We start from the raw sequence: 20,634 nt of genomic DNA, 5'->3' as shown, positions 1-20,634 counted from the left end.
TGTGTAGACAGGCACTAGAGGAGGCTCCTGATCCTTGTGGCAGAGCTGCAGCTTCTTCAGGAGCTGGCAGATCCCAGTGTCCATAAAATGGGATGAGAAAAAGCAGCATTTGTAGGCAGAGCCAGTAATGTTATTTCATAGCCCATACCTGGGGAGAGGTCCCTTTGTCCCTTCTTTCTCCCAAGCAATGTCACCTCCAGCACATCCTGCTGTGCCTCGCCTGAGCAGGTGTTGAGGACCAAACCCCCTGGGACACAGAGTGGTTACAGACACCAGAGCTGTGCTGCAGAAGAGTCCTGTGGCACTGACAGACTCCTTAAATGATCCTGTCCAAGTCCACCTTAAACATGCCCTCCCTCCCTGCAGTTTTCCTTCGGGATAATTAAGCATTCAGTAAGTTAAGAAGTGGAAAAACCTGAGGAAGCATCTGTTTCACAGGTGGGTGCAGCTGTTTCCTCCAAGGGCTTGTTCTCCTGCAGTTCTGTGCAAGCCCATGCCTCGCACAGAATTGCAAGGCACAAATGCTCCTGGTACAAATGCTCCTGGCTGTGATGGTGACTCACACTTGTATCTAAACATCCAAATTTTGCAGTTGTTAAGGGTCTCAGGGGATCACTTGCTGTCATACTGTAGTCTTGTTGCTTGGATGTCCTTGGAAGTGCTGAGTTTCTCACTGTTCATCTGTTCTGAAACAAGGATCCCATGTTTTGATCAATAGGGTTTGGTGTCTTTCCCCTGGGTGCTCTGGGCTGTAACTCTGGCACTGCAGAGGTTTGCATCCTGCCAAGATCAGGCTTCAGAGTGGCATTTATTTTTTTCTAGAAGTGAACATGTGCTTTTGCTGGCCACCTCTGTTAGAGCACCATCTCTTTCTGAATTTACGATGTTAAGAGTGTTTATATATATATAATATCTACAAGGACATCAGCAGCCACCTCACCCATCCCAAGTGTCACATCCCTTGATAAACTTCAATATCACAATAAATCCTCAAATACAATAGTTCCTCCCAGAACTAATATAATTGTGGATTTCACAAGTCAACTCTGCAACCACGGGCAAAATTTGTCCCCTGCCTGACATCCCTTTTGCTGTGGGCACAGCAGTGTGGTCTGGGGGCTGTGTATCTGGCAAGCTAGGCAGAGGGAATCCCAGCTCTGCTGGAGCCAGCAGGTGTTTCCCTGCAGTCAGCATTTCTTCATGGCAGGGCTGTGCTGGAGTGAGCAGGGGTTTGTTTTCCTGCCCTTTCCCTCCACAGGGAAGGGAAACCATTGCACCCAGGTTGGAGTTAGACAAGGTGAGGCACTGAGCCTTTGCTGAGCTCTGGTGCTGCATTTCTGTGACACTTTCTTTGGACAATTTAAAGCCACAGCTGATGCACTTGGACAACAGAGACAGCGATCTCAGAAGGTTGTTCAGGAGCCCCAGCTCTTCTTCACTTATTAAAGGGAGCTAGAGAGATTAGACTACAAATGGAGATGCCTTAATTAATTCTTCTCAATTAGACAGCATGGATCTGACCCTAAATATCCTTCTAGACACACTGAATTAGTACTAACTTAAATTCAGGTCTGGAAGAGCCCTTCTCAGCTGTTAGTTCTCTGGGAACCATGTTGAGCCCCAAAAATATCCAGGGCTGTTTATCTGTCTTGCCCCAAGACACACAGACCAGCAGAACTCCTTCCCAGCCTTGCAGCAAACACAGACCCTTGAGAGACATTGGTGGGTTTTGTTCTGTTACAAGTAATAAACCACAGATGGAGAAAGCACCAGTGGCACTTGAGTCCCGTAGCCCTGTACCAACTTAAAACTTGCATTGTATCCTCAGACTGGAACAAAAAGCAGGGAAGGGACTCCTCCATGGCCCTGGATCTGGCACTTGTGACCAGCCTGAGTGTGGGAGCAGGATGCATCAAGCGGGCAGCACTAGTTGGGTAATGACCAAGGAAATGGAACCGTGTTTCCGACCATTGAGTAGGATGGGTCTCACCACCTCTGCTGGGCCTGGTTTGTGTTTGGTGTCGTCAGCTTAAAAGAGTTTTATGTCATCAAGTCGAAGGAGTCCCAAATGGGAATGAGGACCTGTCATCCACCCCAGTGGTAAGTTTTGCCAGGATTGACCAGCTGTGAGAACACAAACCTGCTGCAAGGCTCCAGAGGCCACCAGTGTGTTCTGGAGGTGACCAAGCAGCTCTGGGACAGGAGACAGTTCTGAAGTCACTGAGGACTGGGTGAACACAATTCTCTGTACCATGCTACTTGTAGCAGCTTTTATTTTGGCTTCTGCAGGCAGAGGGACACGGGGAGAGATCCTGCTGAGACAAAAGACTGTGTGTATGCTTGCCTTCATTTCATTTTATTCTTTGGCTTGACATGATTTTTAACAATTATTTAAATATCTGTTTTTCAAATAACTATAAATCCAGAGAAGCTGCTGGTTGGGCATGGTGGCTGAACCCAGAAGAGTGTAACAAGGTGTGTTAAACACCCACTATTCTTTGCTTGGGGGAGATTTTAAGCAGGGTTGACATCTTTATCTCTTCACTTGAGGCAGCTCAGGCAAAAGGAAGAAATAAAAATTGGTGTTAATTTGGGTGCTTCCTGCCTTTGATCATTCTGAGCCACTCAACCATCATGTTCTTCTTTTACCTCTTGGCATGTCCAGCGGGGTTAGCAGCTCAGTTCTAGCATGAGGGGTAGTTTTGTTTCTCCCAGTGCCTATGAAAATCTTGCACAATGGGCGGAGTGAGCTCCCAAAATCAAGGGATCTCCAGCTGATACTTCTTCACATCCTGCTCCTATAATCCAAGAGGTGCTTGAAGGATGAACAGGACTGAACTTGGTACGTTTTACTGCCCTGGGAAGGTGGAAGCATTCAGGCGGATGATGATGATGAGAAGCTTGGAAAGGCTGATTTATAATCAAATTATTCTTTACTTTTGTTGTAGGTTGAAAACTTAATCAGCCATCATAATGCTGGTTTAGTGCTGAATATTCCCCACAGAACTCCTGATAAGTGAGTGATGTTGGGATTTTGGCTGAACAGTTCATCTGAGGTCACACAGCAGGTTTATGTTAAAGCAGAATTTGGAAGATTGCAGTTTGAGGTGCAACTGCTGCTTCTTATACAGTCAGAGAACGATGTAATGGTTTGGGTTCAAAGGGAACTTTAAGTTCATCCAGTCCCACCCCATGCCATGGGCAGGGACACCTTCCACTGTCCCAGTGTGCTCCAAGTCCCATCCAACCTGGTCTTGAACACTTCCAGGGATAGAGCAACCATAGCTTCTCTGGGCAACCTGTGCCAGGGCCTCACCAGCCTCACAGTGAAGGATTTCTTCATAATACCTAATCTAAACCTGGCCTCTTACAGCTTAAAGTCATTCCTCCTTGTCCTGTCGATGCACAAAGGGAGATGTCTTATTCTAGCAGAAGGAGGAATGGATTGAGTAACACATTACACACTGTCCTTTTAAAAAGCCACAAATATGCCATCTTCTCATCTTCAGGGGCCCTGGAGGGGTCAGAAATCAGCTGGGGTTTATATTCTTGCCGTGTGAGAAAATGAGACCAGAAGTGTGCAGCACTTTATCCCTGTCTTGTTTACAAGCATCAGGAGAATGTCCTGGGAAATGTGAGCAGCTAATTTTAGGTAACAACATAGTTCAGGCCCTCCAAAAGGAGAAGGAATGTATCTCCAGCCAGACTGCCTGGAGCTCCAAAGTTCCTGAAGGCAGTGGATGTTTATGGCGTCTCCAGAACCTGAAATCTTTTGTGTGCAGACATAATCATCTGGTGTGCCACAAGCAGAGGTGGCTGTCATGGACATGATTGTGAAATCCCCCATCTCATGGAAGAGGAGAAGCTGCATCTGGAGTGGTTTGCACTTTGCTAATGCTCTCCAGCCCCAGACCCAAGGGGATTTCCAAATGCTAATAAATTAAGAATCAGAGTTTTCTGTTTATAGTAGTGGACACACAGGGAGCGTGGAGGCTGATCTTGTATTGCACGGGAACCTGAAAGGACCTGGATGAATTGCAGGGCTTGATTCCCAGGGAAACTGCCCTACCTTGGAGGCAGGAAGGAAAGAGGCTGAATTTAAATAACCCACTACATATTCCCTGTGGTTTTTTCCATCTTCTCTCTTGTTTCCTAGCACTCAGCTGGGACGGGGATATGCTGAGGCTGCATTGCACAGCACCTGGGCTCCCAGCCCGGCTTTGTATTGGCCCAAAGAAGGTACCATCCCTTGTAGCACTTCTCCCCAGGAAAGCTTCCTGACCCTAAGGAACGGCTCCATCTTTCTCAAGTCACTCCATATGTACAGAGGCTCCTGTCCAAAATCTGACTGCTCTGTCCCACCCTGGCCAGCAAGGACTAAGAGTGCCCTCTGCTGCACTCCTCCTTCCGTGGCAGTGCTCTGATTGCTCTTCAGGCATAAACAAAACGACTCCTTACTACAAAAAACAACTTTCATATTTCTAAAGGTCTGCCGTGCTGGCTGTGCACAACCCTGGTGCTGTATTTCAGCAGCAAACAGAAAGGATCATGACCCCAAATAAAGATGTGTGTGATCCTGCATCCATCCCAAAGCACTTTGGAGAACCTCTGCCCTTTATGAAAAACTTTCATCCAGGAGCTTTTCATTGCCTTATAAAATAGGCAGCTCCTCATGCAGGAGTTCTAATCACGAAACTTTCATTCCCCGGAGCTGACAGGTGATGCTGACAGGTGATGCACAGCCAGATGTGACCTGACAGCACCAAACTACCCGTCCCTCCCTTCTGCTCAGACTGAGCACCACAAATCTGTTTCATCACTCCTCAGCCCTTGCAGCCAAAAAGGAAAAAGGGGGTCTGTGTCAGGAAAGCTGTGCCAAGCTTCATAATCGGAGGTAGAAAGAGGAAAAATTTAAAGATAATAGTCCTGCTTTTACTGGGGTTTGATTTACCCACTTGGAAAGTAACCGAGCTGCAGGCAGCGGTGGCAGCCCCGAACCGCCGGAGCCGCAGGAACACACTCGCGTTCCCTGAATTTGGGCATTTTTTGTTGCACCCTTTTGGGCTCCGTTCCAGCCTGCCACTCAGCGCGGGGCCCGCCCCTTCCAGAGAATATTTAAAGAGAAGCTGATGCTCACCTTGCTCCAGAGAGACGGGAAACTCCGCAGGAGAGGAGGGGGTAGCCGGCAGTCTGGATCCCTGCCCTGGGCAGTACCCGGGATGCCGGGCAGCTTGGGCACGGTGCCCCGGACCCTGTTCCTGCTCCTCCTCGCCCCTGGCTGGGTACGTACGGCCCTGTAGCAGCTCTGCTGGGCACTGCAGCTTCTTGCTTCCATGCATGCGAGGGCTTTGGGCTGAGAGACTCCTCCCGGGTTTCCGAGGGGGAAGCCGTGCTGGGAGCAGAGCGATGCAAACGTGCTGGGTACCCGAACCACACTGGGCGCTGCCCCGTGGCATCTGCGGGTCTCAGAGCTCCTGGCACATGGGAATGGGTCTTGTTTCCTCCTACTCCTGGAAGCCAGAAATCGGCCCTGGTCTAGAAGTGGGAAAACAGAGCAGAGAGAGGGGAAGGCAGTGAGTTTGTCATTGCAAAGAGTAACAGTCTCATATCCCAATTCCCTCCCATCACCACTCTTCCCCAGCTGTCACTGAATCCACCCATGTGCTCCCAAAAGCAGTGATCCCAAGGGGAAAATTAGACTGCATCATCTCTGGAGCAGATTTCTGCCTGTTTTCCTGTTAATACAAGTTCTTGAGAGAGCAGCTGATTCCTCTGTGGACATTTGAGTGCTGTTCTCACGTCAACAGCATCAGGAACGTCACTGCCATCAATAAATTGCTGTAAGTGCTTTTTGGCTCAGTGAAACTGGGTTCACAGAGCCCCTTGCAGGGCTTGTTGAGGTGAGAGAGGCGCTCAGTTCCTGGTTGGGAAGCTCTGTTGGATTGCTCCTAGCAGTACTTAGTGTGTGCCAGCCCTTTTCCTGCCAAGAACACGAACTGGGCTGCAGTCTAAGGGAAACAGCTGCCATTTAGGGTGGGCATCTTGATTCTTACTCTGGCTCAGCTGTGGCAGCACCACGTAACTCATATAAACCATAATAAGTAATCCCACCACTGTGACTTGGTTACCACTCTGAGACAGGTGATTTTCCCTAAACCTCAATGTCAAATGCTCAGAAATGTGAGTTTTGACTTTCTTTAAGCATTAGGTTGGATTCAGTGACCTTTGATGTCTTTTCCAACCTTAATGATTCCGTGATGCTTTGTGGATTAAGGCAAAAAATGAGAGCTGTTACTCCTGAATCTCTCTTCTGAGTTGTTCAGAGGTGGGAGTAGCTCCAGGATTACTGTGAGTTGTGCTGAGGCTCATCCTGGGCAGGTGTCTGTATCCCTGTGCTGTGTCTGTGAAGGGGGTCCCTGGTTCTTGTCTCTCCAAAGGAGCTGTTATACGTGCTGCAGCATCTTCAGAGCCTGAGATGGAGGGAGAGCAGAGGTTATCCACAATCATTTGGAGTTTGGAGGATGAATAACTGTGTTTTGGCTGCTTAGTCTTGGAGCACTAAAAGAACCAGCTGAGTGTTTATTACATCACCTCTACCTTGCAGCATTAACCCCTGGCTCCCAAAGCTCTTTGCAAACACCCAGCTCAGCTCAAAATTCACCTTTTCCTGCCCTCTGAGTGCAGTGGGATCAAAATGAGCCCAAACATATTTTAAAACATCCTCTTTGGTTTGGCTCCCTTAGCTGGTTCCCTGGGCTCCTGTAGACATTGGTCAGGAATGAGAAATCCAGACGGCGACACGAACCTGCTGCAGTGGTGGGAGCTCACGTTGCAGCACTCGTGCCTTCTAAAAGGTGCAGGGGAAGAGGTTTTATGTAAATATGAAGCAGGAAGAACATTCTCAGTTTTTCTTACCTGCAGGTAACTGGGTTTGATTTTGGCAGTGAGGAGGGAGCTTGTTCTGGCTTGTCAGCTGAGCAGACAGCTCTAGGGAGTCAGAGGTGGAGAACACAGGGGAGAAGAGCAGAGCAGGGGAATCCTCTGCTCTGAGTGTTGGCACCTCTGCTGTGGCTTGGCCATCACTCAGGGGTCCTGGAGGTCCCACAGCTTCACACACAGTGTTTGTGATGGATGCAAGAGCTGTCAGAAAAGCCAGAAGAGCCAACATTCCAGGCTTTAAAACCTTCTTAAATCCATGGCCTTGATCTCTGGTTCTGTTCTGCTGCTCTCAGAGTTCACAGAAATGCTCTGCAAACCTCAACAGAAGCCAGGTCAAGGTTGTCGTGAACTTGAAGTCAAGAGTATGCCCAGTGAAGGCAGAAGTGAGTTCTGGGGCAACCCTTTCTGCAGAGGCATGGATGTGCCAGCCTGATCAGAGAGTAAGAAAACTAGATAAGTTTTCCCAGAATTGGCTTGTGAGACTTTAGGGAGCTGAAGATAAACACTCTCTGTTTTCATGTTTTTCTCAACAATTGTTTATAAGAATGACTAATTAACAAAACACCTATCAGGTGAAATGTATTGATTATTGACCAATCTGATCTATCTGTATTGGAACAGTGTATAAAAAGAGAGAATTCAAAGTGAAGTGAGGTGCTGTGCAAACCAGCCTTCTGGTGAGTCTGTGTCATTTCTTACTTGACAGTGACAGATGGAAGAAAATGAAATATTCTCTGAGTTAAATCCCTCTGGACCCAGATCAGTGGCAGGTTATGTGGAAATATTGGGCTTTGTGTTACCTTTGGGTCTGCAACAAAGCCCTGAATTCCAACCCTGGCAGTTCTTGGGAACGATTTATGGAGTTCTTTGGGGCAGTTCTAGGGTAGTTCTTTGGGCAGAAGAACGAGAAGCAGCCCTTGGAAAGAATGCAGGGTGAAGGGTGCTCCATGCAAAACCAATATAATCCACTATTCACCCTCTCTGAAAGAAAATTCAGTAATGGAGGACTCTAGGAAGTTGGTTGAACATTGACTTTTTCCCACTTGAGAGCCTCCCTGGCCAGGCCGTGTTTCAGTGCTCTGACTGCTGGGTGTGTGTGAGCTAAACCCCATTCCAGTTCATTCCCTCCTCTTCCGGGCCTTGGAGAGCAGCAGGAATTATAAATAGCTTGGGCTGACTTTGCTCAGCAATAAAACCGGCAAACAGGAGCCCCAACACCTCCTGGGCAATGGAGGGAGACACATCCAAGCCAACTGGTGGGAGCACCTGGGAGTATTTAGAAGGGTCCTGAAAATCATGATGAATTGGGCTTTTGAGCTGCTGCTGGGGGAGCTGGGGTACAGCATAGGTGGGTGCAGGGTCACCAGCTGGGCTCTGATGCAACAGAGATCTGGATCCAGATGTTCTCCTGCTGAAAAGCAGCTATGATACAATGAGGAAGTGAGGCTGCTGTGAACAGAAGGTAAAACCAGGTGGGCTGGTTTATATGGATGAGTTATTAAGGAAATAACTAGTGCCAGCAATGATTAATGAGAGTGGGGAAAAAAACCACAGAATTGTAGAATCATGGACTGGTTTGCGTTGGAAGGGATCTTGAAGATCATCCAGTTCTGTCCCCTTGTCATGGGTAGGGACACCTTCCACTAGACCAGGTTGCTCCAAGCCCTGTCCAACCTGATCTTGGACATTTCCAGGGGTGAGACAACTCAGTTGGGTTTAAAGCTGTTGCATTCTCTTATCCTCAAAGAGCTTGGTTTGGTCTGCATTTCAGCAGGAGAACTATTTTGGGAGTGTTTCTTTCTATGGCCTGTGGCTGACACTGCATTGGAAAATGCTTGTTATCATTATTTTTTCTTAAGTGCATGGATTACGTCTTAATATAGATCCCACATTAGGAATGCTTTGTCTCTTGTGTGGTCTCACATACCCACTCCAACTCATCTGGGACTAAATAACATGCTGCTTGGCATCTCCAGCAGCTGGAGCTGGAAAAAAGTAGGGAAGATTTCTGTATTTTTAGTTCCTTTAATGCACTTCAGCAGTTGGGAATTGTTTCCTGGGACATGCCAGGTTCTGGTGAGTGGCTCCAGGACAGTCGGCTGGGAACAGCTGGGCTGCAGGCTGGAGAGGCTTGTTTCCAAAATACTTAGTGCTAGGAGTTATTCAGGAGAATTATGCCGATTCCTGCTGAACAGGGAGACTCTGGAAACACTCACCCCTTGGGACCACCAGAGGGAATGGCTGGAGCTCTTTCAGGAGTGGTTTAGATGGGTATCAGGAAAGGTTCTTCCCCAGAGGGTGCTGGCACTGCCCAGGTTCCCCAGGGAATGAACACAGACCCGAAGCTGCCAGAGCTCCAGGAGCCTTTGGACAACACTCTCAGGCACAGGGTGGGATTGTTGGGGTGTCTGTGCAGGGACAGGGCTGTACTCCATGATCCTTGTGGGTCCCTCCCAACTTGATATATTCCATGACTTTGAGGGAATATTTAGCCCAATCCCAGTCCCACAGTGCTGTGTTGGTGACACAGCTGTACAAAGAAGGTTGCACATTCTGACCCCACATGACCTAAAGTCGGAGCAACAGTAAAAATAGCTGGAAAATTTTTCCTACTCTGATTGGTGACAGACACAATATTCAAGGAAGCTATTTCACAAGTGAGGGCTGGATGGGATCTGAAAAGTGCAAAGAGAGCCATAACAAGATATATTTTTTGACTTGTTCCAGGTGTGTGTGCCCCTCCCTGCTGCCCTCAAGGCTATTACCAGCTCAGCTGCTGCTCTCCTGGGGTGACAGCAGAGCTGTGAGGGGTCTGCCTCATTGTATGCTTCCCTCTCCACCCTGTTCATAGCAGTGGAGGATCCCAGAGTGTTTTGGTGGCATCGTCCATGTGCCAGGGTTGTGGGAGCTGAGCCATGTCCATAACAGTGGAGTGGTACATGGAGCAGGGCAAGGGGGAATTTGGATGGGTAGGATCTGAACAGTAAACCAGGCTGCAGCTGATGCTGGTGTTTCTGAGGAGGTTTCAGAGGATCTCTAGAGACCACAGGTTCTGCACTGTTCACAGTCAGGTTGTTACATCTTGCCCAAATCTGGGCACAGCCAGAGCTGAGCTGCTGTTCCTGCTCTGAGCTGATGCAGGACAGGGATGGCACACACTCAGTGACTGGGATGCTGGACCCATCTGGTTTTTCCAGAGCAGGTAATCCTACTTCAGCTGGTCTCTGTTTGGTGTCTACAGTGCCATGAAGCCAAGGGTGGGTTTCAAGGGCTGCCCAGTGAAGTGCTGCCAAAGGGGAGCATCTGTGCACTCACAAGGTCCCAAGGAAGGTTGGTTATGCTGCGTTCCTTGGAAAATGGAGAGGGCACATGTAATAAGAAAGTGTGAGATGCAGGGGACAAAAGAAAACTTGCAAGCTTCTGGGCTGGTTTTCAGCATCCCCACAGTCCCACTGCCTGGCTTTGGGCAAGTCCTGTTGCTGTGCATGTTGCTTTTTCAGCTTCCATTCGGTCTGATGCTGGTACAGAGGCTTTGATGGTTGTCCTGTGTAAAAGCTGGAATTCCTTGCTGTTAATGATTACTACTTTATTGCTTCCAGAGAGGGTGAGCTGTGCTGGGGACTCTGAGCTACTGCTTGTCCTGTTTGGTTTGGATCTGCTTCCAAGAGACTTTTTTTTTTTTCCCCCTTGAGCTCCAGATGAAATAGGGATGAGGAAAACCTGAGTACTTGGGAGCTGCATACACCCCTCTGGCTGGTCCCCTTCTCTTCTGGGGTATCTGTGCTTTCAGCAGAGACATATTTTTCCTCTCCCTGTCCAGCTGCCTTGCAATAGACTCATTCTCTCCATGGCTTTTTGCCTTCCAGGTAGAACCACAGGCCTGCATGTTCCCATGCCGGTGTCCCTCCCAAGCTCTGCCGTGCCCTGCGGGTACCAGCCACGTGTGGGATGCCTGTGGCTGCTGCAAGGTGTGTGCCCAGCAGCTGGGCGAGCTCTGCTCCTTGCACAGGCCCTGTGACCATCACAAGGGACTCTACTGTGACTTCTCAAAAATCCACAGAGGCAGTGGGATCTGCTTAGGTGAGAGCTGCAGGTTCTGTCCTTGCCTTGTGTGTTTTTTCCATGGTGCCTCCCCAGAACACCCATCAGAATTTCCTTGGCACTTCATCCCATGCCAGCCTGGGAACAGCAGATCCCCTGGCACACACACAGCTGGTGTCTCACAGTGAGGGCTGTGGGACTCTCCTGTGTCTTGTGGCATCCCCAAGGGACATCCTTTACCCTTTGGGCAAATATCAGCAGTCTGAGCTCTTACAGAAAGTACTTTCCTTGGAATATCCTACCCTAAATCCCTCTGCCTTGTGCCAGGGATAGGTGTTCTGTACTTGGCTGCTTCTATGCAAGAGGCAAAGTGTATTTCTGGCCATAGCATGTGGGTGGGAAGAGCTGAATAGCTCCTTCACCACATTGTGTCTCTGTGGAACATAAGAATTCCAGAGCCAGGTAATGCAAATGCAGAAACTGCTTTCTCTCCTGACACCTCTTTTCAGCCAGAAAAGAAAAAACAATTATTTTTTTTTTTTCAGTAGTTCCTTCTGAAGCAAGCAGAAATTATTTTGGCCTAGAGGAAAATAAAGTATTTCTGCAACCTCCTGGTCTTTGTTTAAAAACAAGACTCCTGTCCCATCTCTGACAGAAGCCAACATTTTTTTTCTTAAATTCAAGCTTTTCAAAATAGTCAGGAAGACCTAGGAGTTGGCAGTTTATGGTGAGTACTTAGGGAAATGTTTGGCCACAGCACTGGATGTCTCTGGAAATGATCCAGCACCAACCTGAGACAGAATCATAATATCATGGAACAGTTTAGCTTGGAAAGGATCTTAAAGCTCTTCTTGAGCCACCTCCTGCCATGGGTGGGGACACCTTCCACTGTCCCAGTTTGCTCCAAGCCTTATCCAACCTGGCCTTGGACACTTCCAGGACTGAGGCAGCCACAGCTGCTCTGGGCACCCTGTGCCAGGACCTCAACAGCCTCACAGGGAAGAATTTCTTCTCAATATCCCATTTATCCCCAACCCTTGTCTAACTAAGTCTAACTTGTTGGTGTTTTGTCCTCCAAGAAGTTTTTACAAGTTGCTTCATTTTCATTCCCCAATTTGGGGACTTTTTGGAAGCCATGGATTTTTGGAGCTCCTGGTACTTTCTGCAGACATTGAAACACCTGAGAGCTGAGGATGGAAGCATAGTAAGGCAAACACAGGCGTGATGACATCCAGCAGGTGTGAGCTGCATGCTGCCTCATTCCAAATGGGAATGAGGTGTCTGTTTGTGGAGGAAAGGTAGCAAAATCACAGGAACAATTTCCTCAGAAGTGTGGGAGACACCATTTCAAAATCTCTCCATGAAGCCTTGAAATCATTCTAATAAAGGTGCTTTGTATTCACCAGACATCCAGGTTTGATCCAAACATTTTGGAGTGAGAGTCCCAGATCCTGCTGTGGAGGAAATCAGACTTGCAGACACAACTGTCCTTCCTGGTTTTAAATAAGAAATTAGGCTTTTCACAGCAAAAACTGCAGTGAACACAGGCCAGGATTTATTTCTAAAATGGGCTGAGGATTTGGGCCATAATATCCTTGGGTGATGTTTTTATGATGTCCACATGGATCTGTTGGAAGATTTTGGAGGGATTTTGGAGGCACTGAAGGAAGCTGGAGGAGTGAGTCAGAGGAAAGGAAGGATCAATGTTTTGACTTAAATTTATCCAAATAAGCAGATGTGCTAGAAGGAGAAAGGAGCTGAGGCGTCGAGAGAAAAGTGTCTCAGTTGAGACCAGTCTGTAGGCTGTATTGGGAGAGATGGGAAGGAAAGCATCAGAGGGAAACTTATTTTATATTTGTGTAATATTATCACATTCCACATATTTCAGAGGAATCCTTTCCTTCCTGCAGAGACCTTGGAGTACCAGAAAGGTAGACACGATCCTGTAGTAACTCTAGAGTAGGGGTCCTGCAGGTGATAGGGGGTGCAGGGAGCTGGTAGAGCTTCACAGAGCATCTCTTTCAGCGATGCCACATCCCCTGAGGAAAAGGACAAAAAGTCTCCTTGGCTAGGCTTGGTGTTTGGGTGTGAATGGTGCCAGGCAGAGCCGGGGAATAAAGAGCTGGAACACTTAATGGGTGCTGTCTCTTCGGAGCCTTAATGGGGCCAGGTCAGAGGGAAAGGGAGGTCATGGAGGGCACAACAGAGGGATTGAGTTTGGAAAACAAAATCAACCCCTGGAGCAGGCTGCTGTTCTTTGGGAGGGGAGGGAGGAGAGGGAACGGCATGATCTGCTCACTGAGATGGAAGAGAGTGTTTAAAAATAAGTATGAATGGTTGTATAGAGGAAGGGTGGATGGATGGCTTCCACTTTGATGGAAAAAGTGACGATTTTGAAATGTCAAAGTTGGAGCACAGGAGTATTTTTATCCCAATGACATTGTAAAGAGTTGCAAGATGACATGCAGGTCTTGATAGGAACAGTCCAGAAGGATTTGTGTCCCCTCGAGGGATAGGGATGGGATGGAAAGAGATTCTTATGCCTTGTTTGAATCAAACACTTTGTATCCGAAACAGTAAAACAGATCAGGTTTCCTGGGAAGCCTCCACAAGCAGTCAAAAATCCTTCCTTTTGGTAACTTCCCCAGAGAGGTTTGCATGGATTTTTTTTTTTTTTTTTTTAAGATTCAGGATTGCAGAAAACAGCAGCTGCTGAAAACTGTCCAAAATCAAGATTTCTAACGTGTGAAAACTCTGAGATTTCAACGTTTAATTTCAGGCTGAGAGAAAAAAAGATATTAACTATATATATATATATATAAATAAAAGTATATATATATAAGTATATATATACATATAAGTATATATACACATATATATATATGTATATATATATATATACTTATATATATATAAGTTTAAAAAATATATAAGTATTTTTTTAAAACCTCAAAAATTTTAATGACTTATTTAGAATACTTATTTGGCTGTGCCAAAACTTTCCCTTTCCATTCTATCAAAATATTTCATCTTCATAGTATCAAAATAATTACCAGAGCAAAATGCTTCCCTCTGTGGATACTATCCCATGAGTATTTTGGTTGATCATAAAGGAAATCTTTCATGTCAAATGGTTCAGTTGGTTCTTCTTGAAAACATTCTTGATCTTAATCAGCTAAGAGATTTCTCCTGGAAAGCTTCCAGTGGGAAAGTTCTGGCTAATGCAGTCATAAGAACTTGGGAGTGTTGTTGTGCCTGCAGAGTAAAGGTTCCTGCTCTGTGTCAGATATTGTTTCCTTTTTTTTCCCCATTTAAGTTTTATTGGGAAAGAGGCAGAGACTGGTAGGAGGTCTGGAGATGAGAGATCCAGAGATCAGAAAGGAGAGAACTGGAAAAACTTGGGGCTGGAAGGAGGAAGAGATTTGTGCATCATAGAGGGGCCAAAAAGGTCATCAGCCCAAAGTTCATTTTCATTTGTAGGTACCATTTGCATGGGGGAACCCACCGTTCTTAGAAGAGCGTTGCCTATTGGTATCCCAGGAGTACTGAGGAGCACAGCCATGCTCACATGCCATGTCAGGACTGTCTTGCACAGCACCACTGACCTGTCACTCTGAGCTGGTTGAGAAGAACTCTGACAGAGAAACAGGCTCTTTACAGGCACCAAAGACAAAATCATACTTAGTAGTTCATCCAAGTGGAAAAGAAATTTTTCTAGAGAATTTTGGGACGACCAGCACTTCTGAAAAATCAGTGTCATGAATAGCCTTGGGTCCAGGGAGGCAAATATGACATATCCAGCACTGGGATGGCAAAGCAGGGGAGGATGAGCTCTGTCCCTCCTCAGGAGAGCTCTGTGTCCCCAAGGCAGGGCTTCAGCCTTCTGCTTACTCCTCCTTCTCCTCCTCTTCGTCCCCCAGCTCGTGAGGGTGCAACGTGTGACCTGCTGGGCAAGATCTACCTCAACGGGGAGAGCTTCCAACCCACATGCAAGCTGCAGTGCATCTGCGTGGACGGGGCCATCGGCTGCGTCCCGCTCTGCGCCGATGACCTGCGCCTGCCGTCCCCAGAGTGCCCCGCGCCCCGCAGGGTGAAGCTCCACAACAAGTGCTGCGAGGAGTGGGTGTGTGAGGAGGGCAGCGAGGATAACCACTTAGGAACAGCCACGGCAGGTCAGTGGGGCGCGTGGGGTGGGGCCGGGAGCTGTTGGCTGGGGAAGAGGGGTGGATTGGAGCACTGACTGGTTTGGGGCTGGGGGTGGCTTTGTGCATCATCATGATGGGGGTGAGTACCAAGTGCTGGGCTCCAGAGCTAAACACTAGGTCCAGCCCACCCAGCTGCTCCATCACTCGCCTTCCCAGCTGGACAAGGGGGAGTGTCAGAACCATGTCTGGACGGGCTGTTTGGGTCCAATCCGGCTAGCTATGGACCTTAACCCACAGGAGCTTACATGGATGAAAGCAAAAGATTGAAAGTGCTCTTCTCCACGTGGGGACGAATGTCCTCTGCTTATTGACGTGGAGGACACACCTCAGACTCAGGCAACCCCCAAGATGGGAAAGAGGGTGTTGTCTGATGGCGGGAGACTTTTATGCCCGGGGAATGAGGGTGGAGGAAGAGGACCACGGCCAATGAGGGCCAGTGAGGGGACACTAAACGAGGGAAGGGAAGAGACCACCAGGGCTGACACTGGGGTGGGGGAAGAAGAAGACTGTGTGGTCATAGGATACAAATCATGTGAACAGTGCAAATCACCAAACACCCAGTGCAAACAACTATGTAACTATTTAGCGCAATACAACAGGGGAGAAAATAAATGGAAAGTTACTTGTAGGTTGAGATAAGGCAGTTTATTAAAGGAAAAGTGAAAATTTGCATGTGCACAAGCAAAGAGAAAAAGAATAGATTTATTCTTTACTTCCCATCATCAAGTGGTGTCCGGCCACTTCCTAGGAAGCAGGACTTCAGCACATGGAGCAGTTGCACCAGAAGGCAAACATTGTGAATAGCAATTTCCCCCTCCCCCTCTTCCTCCTCCTTTTCTTAGCTTTTATATCTGACCTGATACAGTCTAGAATATCCCTGTGGTGAATTTGGGTCAGCTGTGTCCACTCCCAGGATCTTGCCCACTCCCAGCCCCTTGATCGGGGGCGAAAGTTGGAGAGACATCACTGATGCTGTGCCAACCCTGCCCAGCAGTAGCCAAAAACGCTGGTGTGTTACCAACACCTTTCCAGCTCCCACTGCAGAGCACAGCGCTGGAATGGCTGCTCTGGGAACATCAACTCCAGCTCAGCCGACCCAATACAAAGTGAAACTCAGTGGTGCTATGGGAAAGCTGCTGTGTCCTGAAGTGTCCCTGCAGACCTGTCTGGAGCCGGGCTATGTAGGAAATGGCCCCTGCCCACCTGCATCCCCTTCCTGCTGAGAGGCCAAGCATCTCATGGGATGGGCCAGACCTTTGCTGATGTTCCTGAAGTGTTAAACTGAGTTGGGAGCAGCCATGGAGCTGCCACTCTTTGTGCAATGCCCTGAGCCTTGCCTTGTGTCTCTTCCTCATGGCTCAGTTTTCAGGAAGGATCCAGCTCACAGGCCAGAGCTGAACAACCTGCAGGAGAACTGCCTGGTGCGGACGACAGAATGGAGCACGTGCTCCCGGAGCTGCGGGATGGGCATCTCCACCCGTGTGACCAACAACAACCCCCAGTGCCGTCTGGAGAAGGAGACTCGGCTCTGCATGGTCCGGCCCTGCGACTTCTCCATGGAGAAAACCAAGGTATGGTGAGGTATGGTGCTGGAGGATAGGGGACACAGCACCCCAAATGCTGGGGACAGCCTTAGGAATGATCCTGGCTCACAGGATCCTGGCTCTATGCCTCCACTTCCTCTGTGTCCCATTGCCCAGTGATGGGGTCAGAGCACAGGCCTCAATGCATCTTTCTTGTTGTGTCCACGGTAATTCATCTGCTCTCTCCCTAGAAGGGGAAGAAGTGTGTGCGGACCCCAAAGCAGCGCCAGAGCCTCCACTTTGAGTTTTCAGGATGCACCAGCACGCGCTCCTACCGGCCGCGGTTCTGCGGCAGCTGCTCGGACGGGCGCTGCTGCACCCCGTTCCTGACCAGCACCGTGGACGTGGAGTTCCGCTGCCCCGAGGGGGACTTCTTCCAGAGGAAAATGATGTTCATCAAGATGTGCTCCTGCCACTACGACTGTCCCCGAGACAACGACATCTTCCTGGCCATGTATCACCGTTGGATGATCGGAGACCACGTCAAGATTGAGCAGCAATAGTCCTGGCTTGCCAGATCTGAGGTGTGCAGGAAGGCTCTGCAGTGCTTTCGTGGCTGTGTCCTGGCCAATGCAGCCTCTTCCCTTTCTGTGAGGGGCTGTGCCTTCCACAGCAGCACCATTCACACCAGCGGTCCCTGTGGTTTTCCCAATGAGCCAAGGGAGGAGCCGCAGCTGCTCCAGCCCCCTGACCCCCATGCACAGTGTGCAAACGTCAGTGAAGGAACCAGAAACAAGCTTGAGCTGCAAACTTGATCTGTGTTCCTGCTGGCCAGAAGAGAGAGTGGTTCAAGATCATGTGGCTCCCGCCTGTCTCCAGCCCAGAGCACAATTCCTGATTCAGACCCCAAGAATTCTTCCAGCATTAATGGGGATAGACCAGGCTGCCAGACCAAGGTGTGTCCCCTGAAGGTGCTGCTCCAAGCAGCTTTTAGTGCCTTGATGAACATTTCATAGAACCATGCAGTGGTTTGGGTTGAAAGGCACTTTAAAGCTCATCTTGTTTCAACCCCCTGTCATGGATAGGGACACATTCCACTAACCCAGGCTGCCCCAAGCCCCGTACAAACTGGCCTTGGACACTTCCAGGGATGGGGCAGCCACAGCTTCTCTGGGCAACCTGTGGCAGGGTCTCACCAGCCTCACAGGGAGGAATTTCTTCCTAATCTTGTCAGAAATGGCTCTGGGGTGGGAGACGGACTGGACCACACAAGCTTACACATGCACAGTGAGGCTGCAACTGTTTCAGCTCTGGAGTCTTTGCTCTGGATGTTTGTAAGTAGGAGGAACACGTTTCGGCTCCAGCCTCCCTGGCCATTTTAAGGTACTGGCAAGAGAAATCCTCCTATTTGTAAATGGAGCAGATCCCAGCTGGAGTTACTAGGGCAGTGCCATGGGGAACTGTTGGCACTGGTATCACCAGCAGTGGGATTTCCTCCTGGCCACAGACTTGGCAGAGTCTCTCTGCCCCGAGAGGACCCCATTGCCAGCCATAGCTCCAGGAAGGGCCTCCAGCAGCCAGTGCCAGTGGTGTGTCCAGCAGCACGTTGGCAGCTTTGTGGGACTGCTAAGGTCTTGTCAGGTGTGGAAAAATCTTCTGATTTTTAGCAGAAATATCCAGGTACAGCACCTGATGCTGGTTCTTAAGTCATCCTTGCCTATGACCATTGGAAATCATGAAGAATTTCTGTTCTGGCCAGGCAAAGACTTCACCTCACCATATCTTCCTACCCCAAATTAGAGCCTGGTGCTAAGGGACATTCCTAGCTGTCCCCAACTGCTGCCCTGAATTTCCAAACTGCTGACACACCAGCTCAGGGCCCATGTTCCATCCCAGCCTCTGTTCTTTCTCTCAGCCTGCAGCAGCTCATGAATCCTCACCTTCCTGTAATCAATTTGAACTGTAAATAATTTATCTGATATTGTTTCTAAGGCCTTTGTACAGTCCCAGGATCCTGTTGGCACAGCCCTGCTCAGGCTGTTACTCCTCTCTGAGCTTCTCTCCTGCCATTCATACAGTTGCTGAGTCTCAAACCATCCTGAGGTTGCACTTTACTCAACGCTAATAAATATCTCTATTTTTATATCTCTAAACTCATCCCTTTGTGTGAGGCTCCTGCCTGGTTCCTCTGCTGACCTTTCCCCAGTGCTGGGATCTTCTGTAGAGTTGATGGCTGGGTACTGAAGAGAAGGGGGTGACAGTGTTTTTTTCCTGTTCCCAAATAGCAGCAGGATTGATGTTAGTGTTTCACAGTCACCTCTGCAGCCCACAAAACACAGCTCTTCCCTCCACAGCTTGGAGGGGGGACAGGCAGAGCCCCCCTCTGCCTGCTGAAGAACCCACAAGTCCTTAATACCAGATTAAAAATAACTCTGAGAGCAGATGTGAACAGAAGTCAGTGATAACAGGGCCAGAACGCGAGGGGCTTTGCAGTGGCTTAACAGCTTATGGATTCATCCCCCTCTCATCACATTAGCAGGGACTCCCCCCTCTCCCACTCCGCAGGGCCAAGAGGCTCTTCCTGCTCCCAAACCTTCAGCCCCACCGGGGAAGGCTTAGGGCTCCCAGGGAGGGGGAACAAACCCCCGTCAGGCTTGAGCTGCGGGGTGTTGAGGTTCTGAGCCGGGGCGGGCTCCGGCCCGCGCACCTCTGAGGGCTGCAAAGGCCCTGGCGGAGGCAGCGAGGGACACACGGTCACGGTCCTCGCCAGTGTCTCCGGGGCGGTGACCATGAGATGGCACTAGGAACCTCCCCATGGGGACACCCCGTCCCCAGGGCAGGGTACAGTGGCGTGACCCTGGGGTGCTGAGCGTAACCCTGGGTAGCCCCCGCCAGGAGCGCCCGCTGGCTACTGCAGCCCAGTCCCGGCACCCAGTGCCATCGCAAGGCCGCCACCGCCACGCCAACGGAGACAGCAGCGAGGCCCTCGGCGCTGGGACCGAGTTCCATCCAGCCGCCGCCTCCGTCCCCGTCCTCGCGGGGGCCCTGTTCCACCTTATCTCCGCAGCCGCCGCCTGCGCGGCACCGATAACCCGGGCGTGGCCCCAGGGATGGGGTCGGGGTTGGGGGCGCTGCAGTGACCCTGACGCCCTCACTGGCTCCGGCCACGCTGCAGCCTCCTGCGGTGGGCTCAGGATGGGAACACCCCCGGCTCCTCCAGCCTCCAGCAAGGACGGGGTTTTCCCTAAGAAAACTTCGGAAAATAGTGAAAATGAGCAAAAATATCTCCAAAAGCCCTGATTCTGCCGGTTTGGGGGGCTTTGGGCCTCTGCCATGACGCGGGGGGAACCCGGGGGGGAGGGACCCCTCCTTATTGGACCTATGACGTCACGGGGCGCAGGAGGAATCTCTTGGCCCCACCCCCCGCCCGTCACCTGCGGGCCCCGCCCACTGCAGCGGCGCGCGCTGGCCTCGCCCCCTCGGCGCTCTGACGGGCGGGGGCGGCAGCCAGTGGGCGCGGCCTAGGGGGCGGGGCTCGTGTGGTGACGTCAATGGGCGGGGGCGGGGCCGGTGGTGCAGGTGGAGGCGGCACGGAGCGGAGTGGCGGCCCCGGTGAGCGGGGGCAGGTGAAGTTTCTCGAGTGTCAGGCCTGTTATGGGGCGAGAGAGGTTTTGAGGGGAGGGTGAGGGCTGTAGGGGTCAGGCAAGTTATGGGGTGCGGGGATGCTGTGGGAGTCCTGGGGTGCTTTGGGGGGTATAGGGATCAGGCAAGTTCTGGAGGATTTGGGGCTCCCTAGAGAGACCCATGGTGGGTCAGTCTGATCGTGGGCTGCGGGGTTTTAGGAACAGTTGTGGTGCTGTGGGGGCACATGGGGGCTCAGGCTGTTTATGGAGGGGAGGGGTTGCCAGGGGACATGGGGTGCCATG

The 20,634-nt window shown here is 50.0% G+C and overlaps 1 protein-coding gene across 1 annotated transcript; it reads left to right on the top strand.

Moving 5' to 3' along the window:
- The first annotated feature begins 5,177 nt into the window (after nt 1-5,177).
- On the top strand, nt 5,178-18,832 carry LOC132083787 (CCN family member 2-like). The gene is made up of 5 exons (XM_059488673.1): nt 5,178-5,282; nt 10,806-11,019; nt 14,901-15,152; nt 16,548-16,756; nt 16,960-18,832. Exons 1-5 carry the CDS (start codon nt 5,220-5,222, stop codon nt 17,269-17,271), a joined length of 1,050 nt encoding a protein of 349 aa, XP_059344656.1. The 5' UTR covers nt 5,178-5,219; the 3' UTR covers nt 17,272-18,832.
- Nucleotides 18,833-20,634: the final 1,802 nt, after the last annotated feature.

Source organism: Ammospiza nelsoni, chromosome 25 (assembly GCF_027579445.1).
Source record: "Ammospiza nelsoni isolate bAmmNel1 chromosome 25, bAmmNel1.pri, whole genome shotgun sequence".
NCBI classification, from domain to species: Eukaryota; Metazoa; Chordata; class Aves; order Passeriformes; family Passerellidae; genus Ammospiza; species Ammospiza nelsoni.
The sequence above is the reverse complement of the archived record's forward strand: the minus strand, read 5'-3'. Positions and strand labels throughout refer to the sequence as shown.

Bases quoted from the DNA above. Each gene is read 5' to 3' on its own strand.
- LOC132083787 (XM_059488673.1), top strand. From the start codon at position 5,220: ATGCCGGGCAGCTTGGGCACGGTGCCCCGGACCCTGTTCCTGCTCCTC. The intron at 5,283-10,805 runs GTACGTACGGCC...TTTGCCTTCCAG, and splicing joins TCCTCCTCGCCCCTGGCTGG to GTAGAACCACAGGCCTGCAT. The intron at 11,020-14,900 runs GTGAGAGCTGCA...TTCGTCCCCCAG, and splicing joins AGGCAGTGGGATCTGCTTAG to CTCGTGAGGGTGCAACGTGT.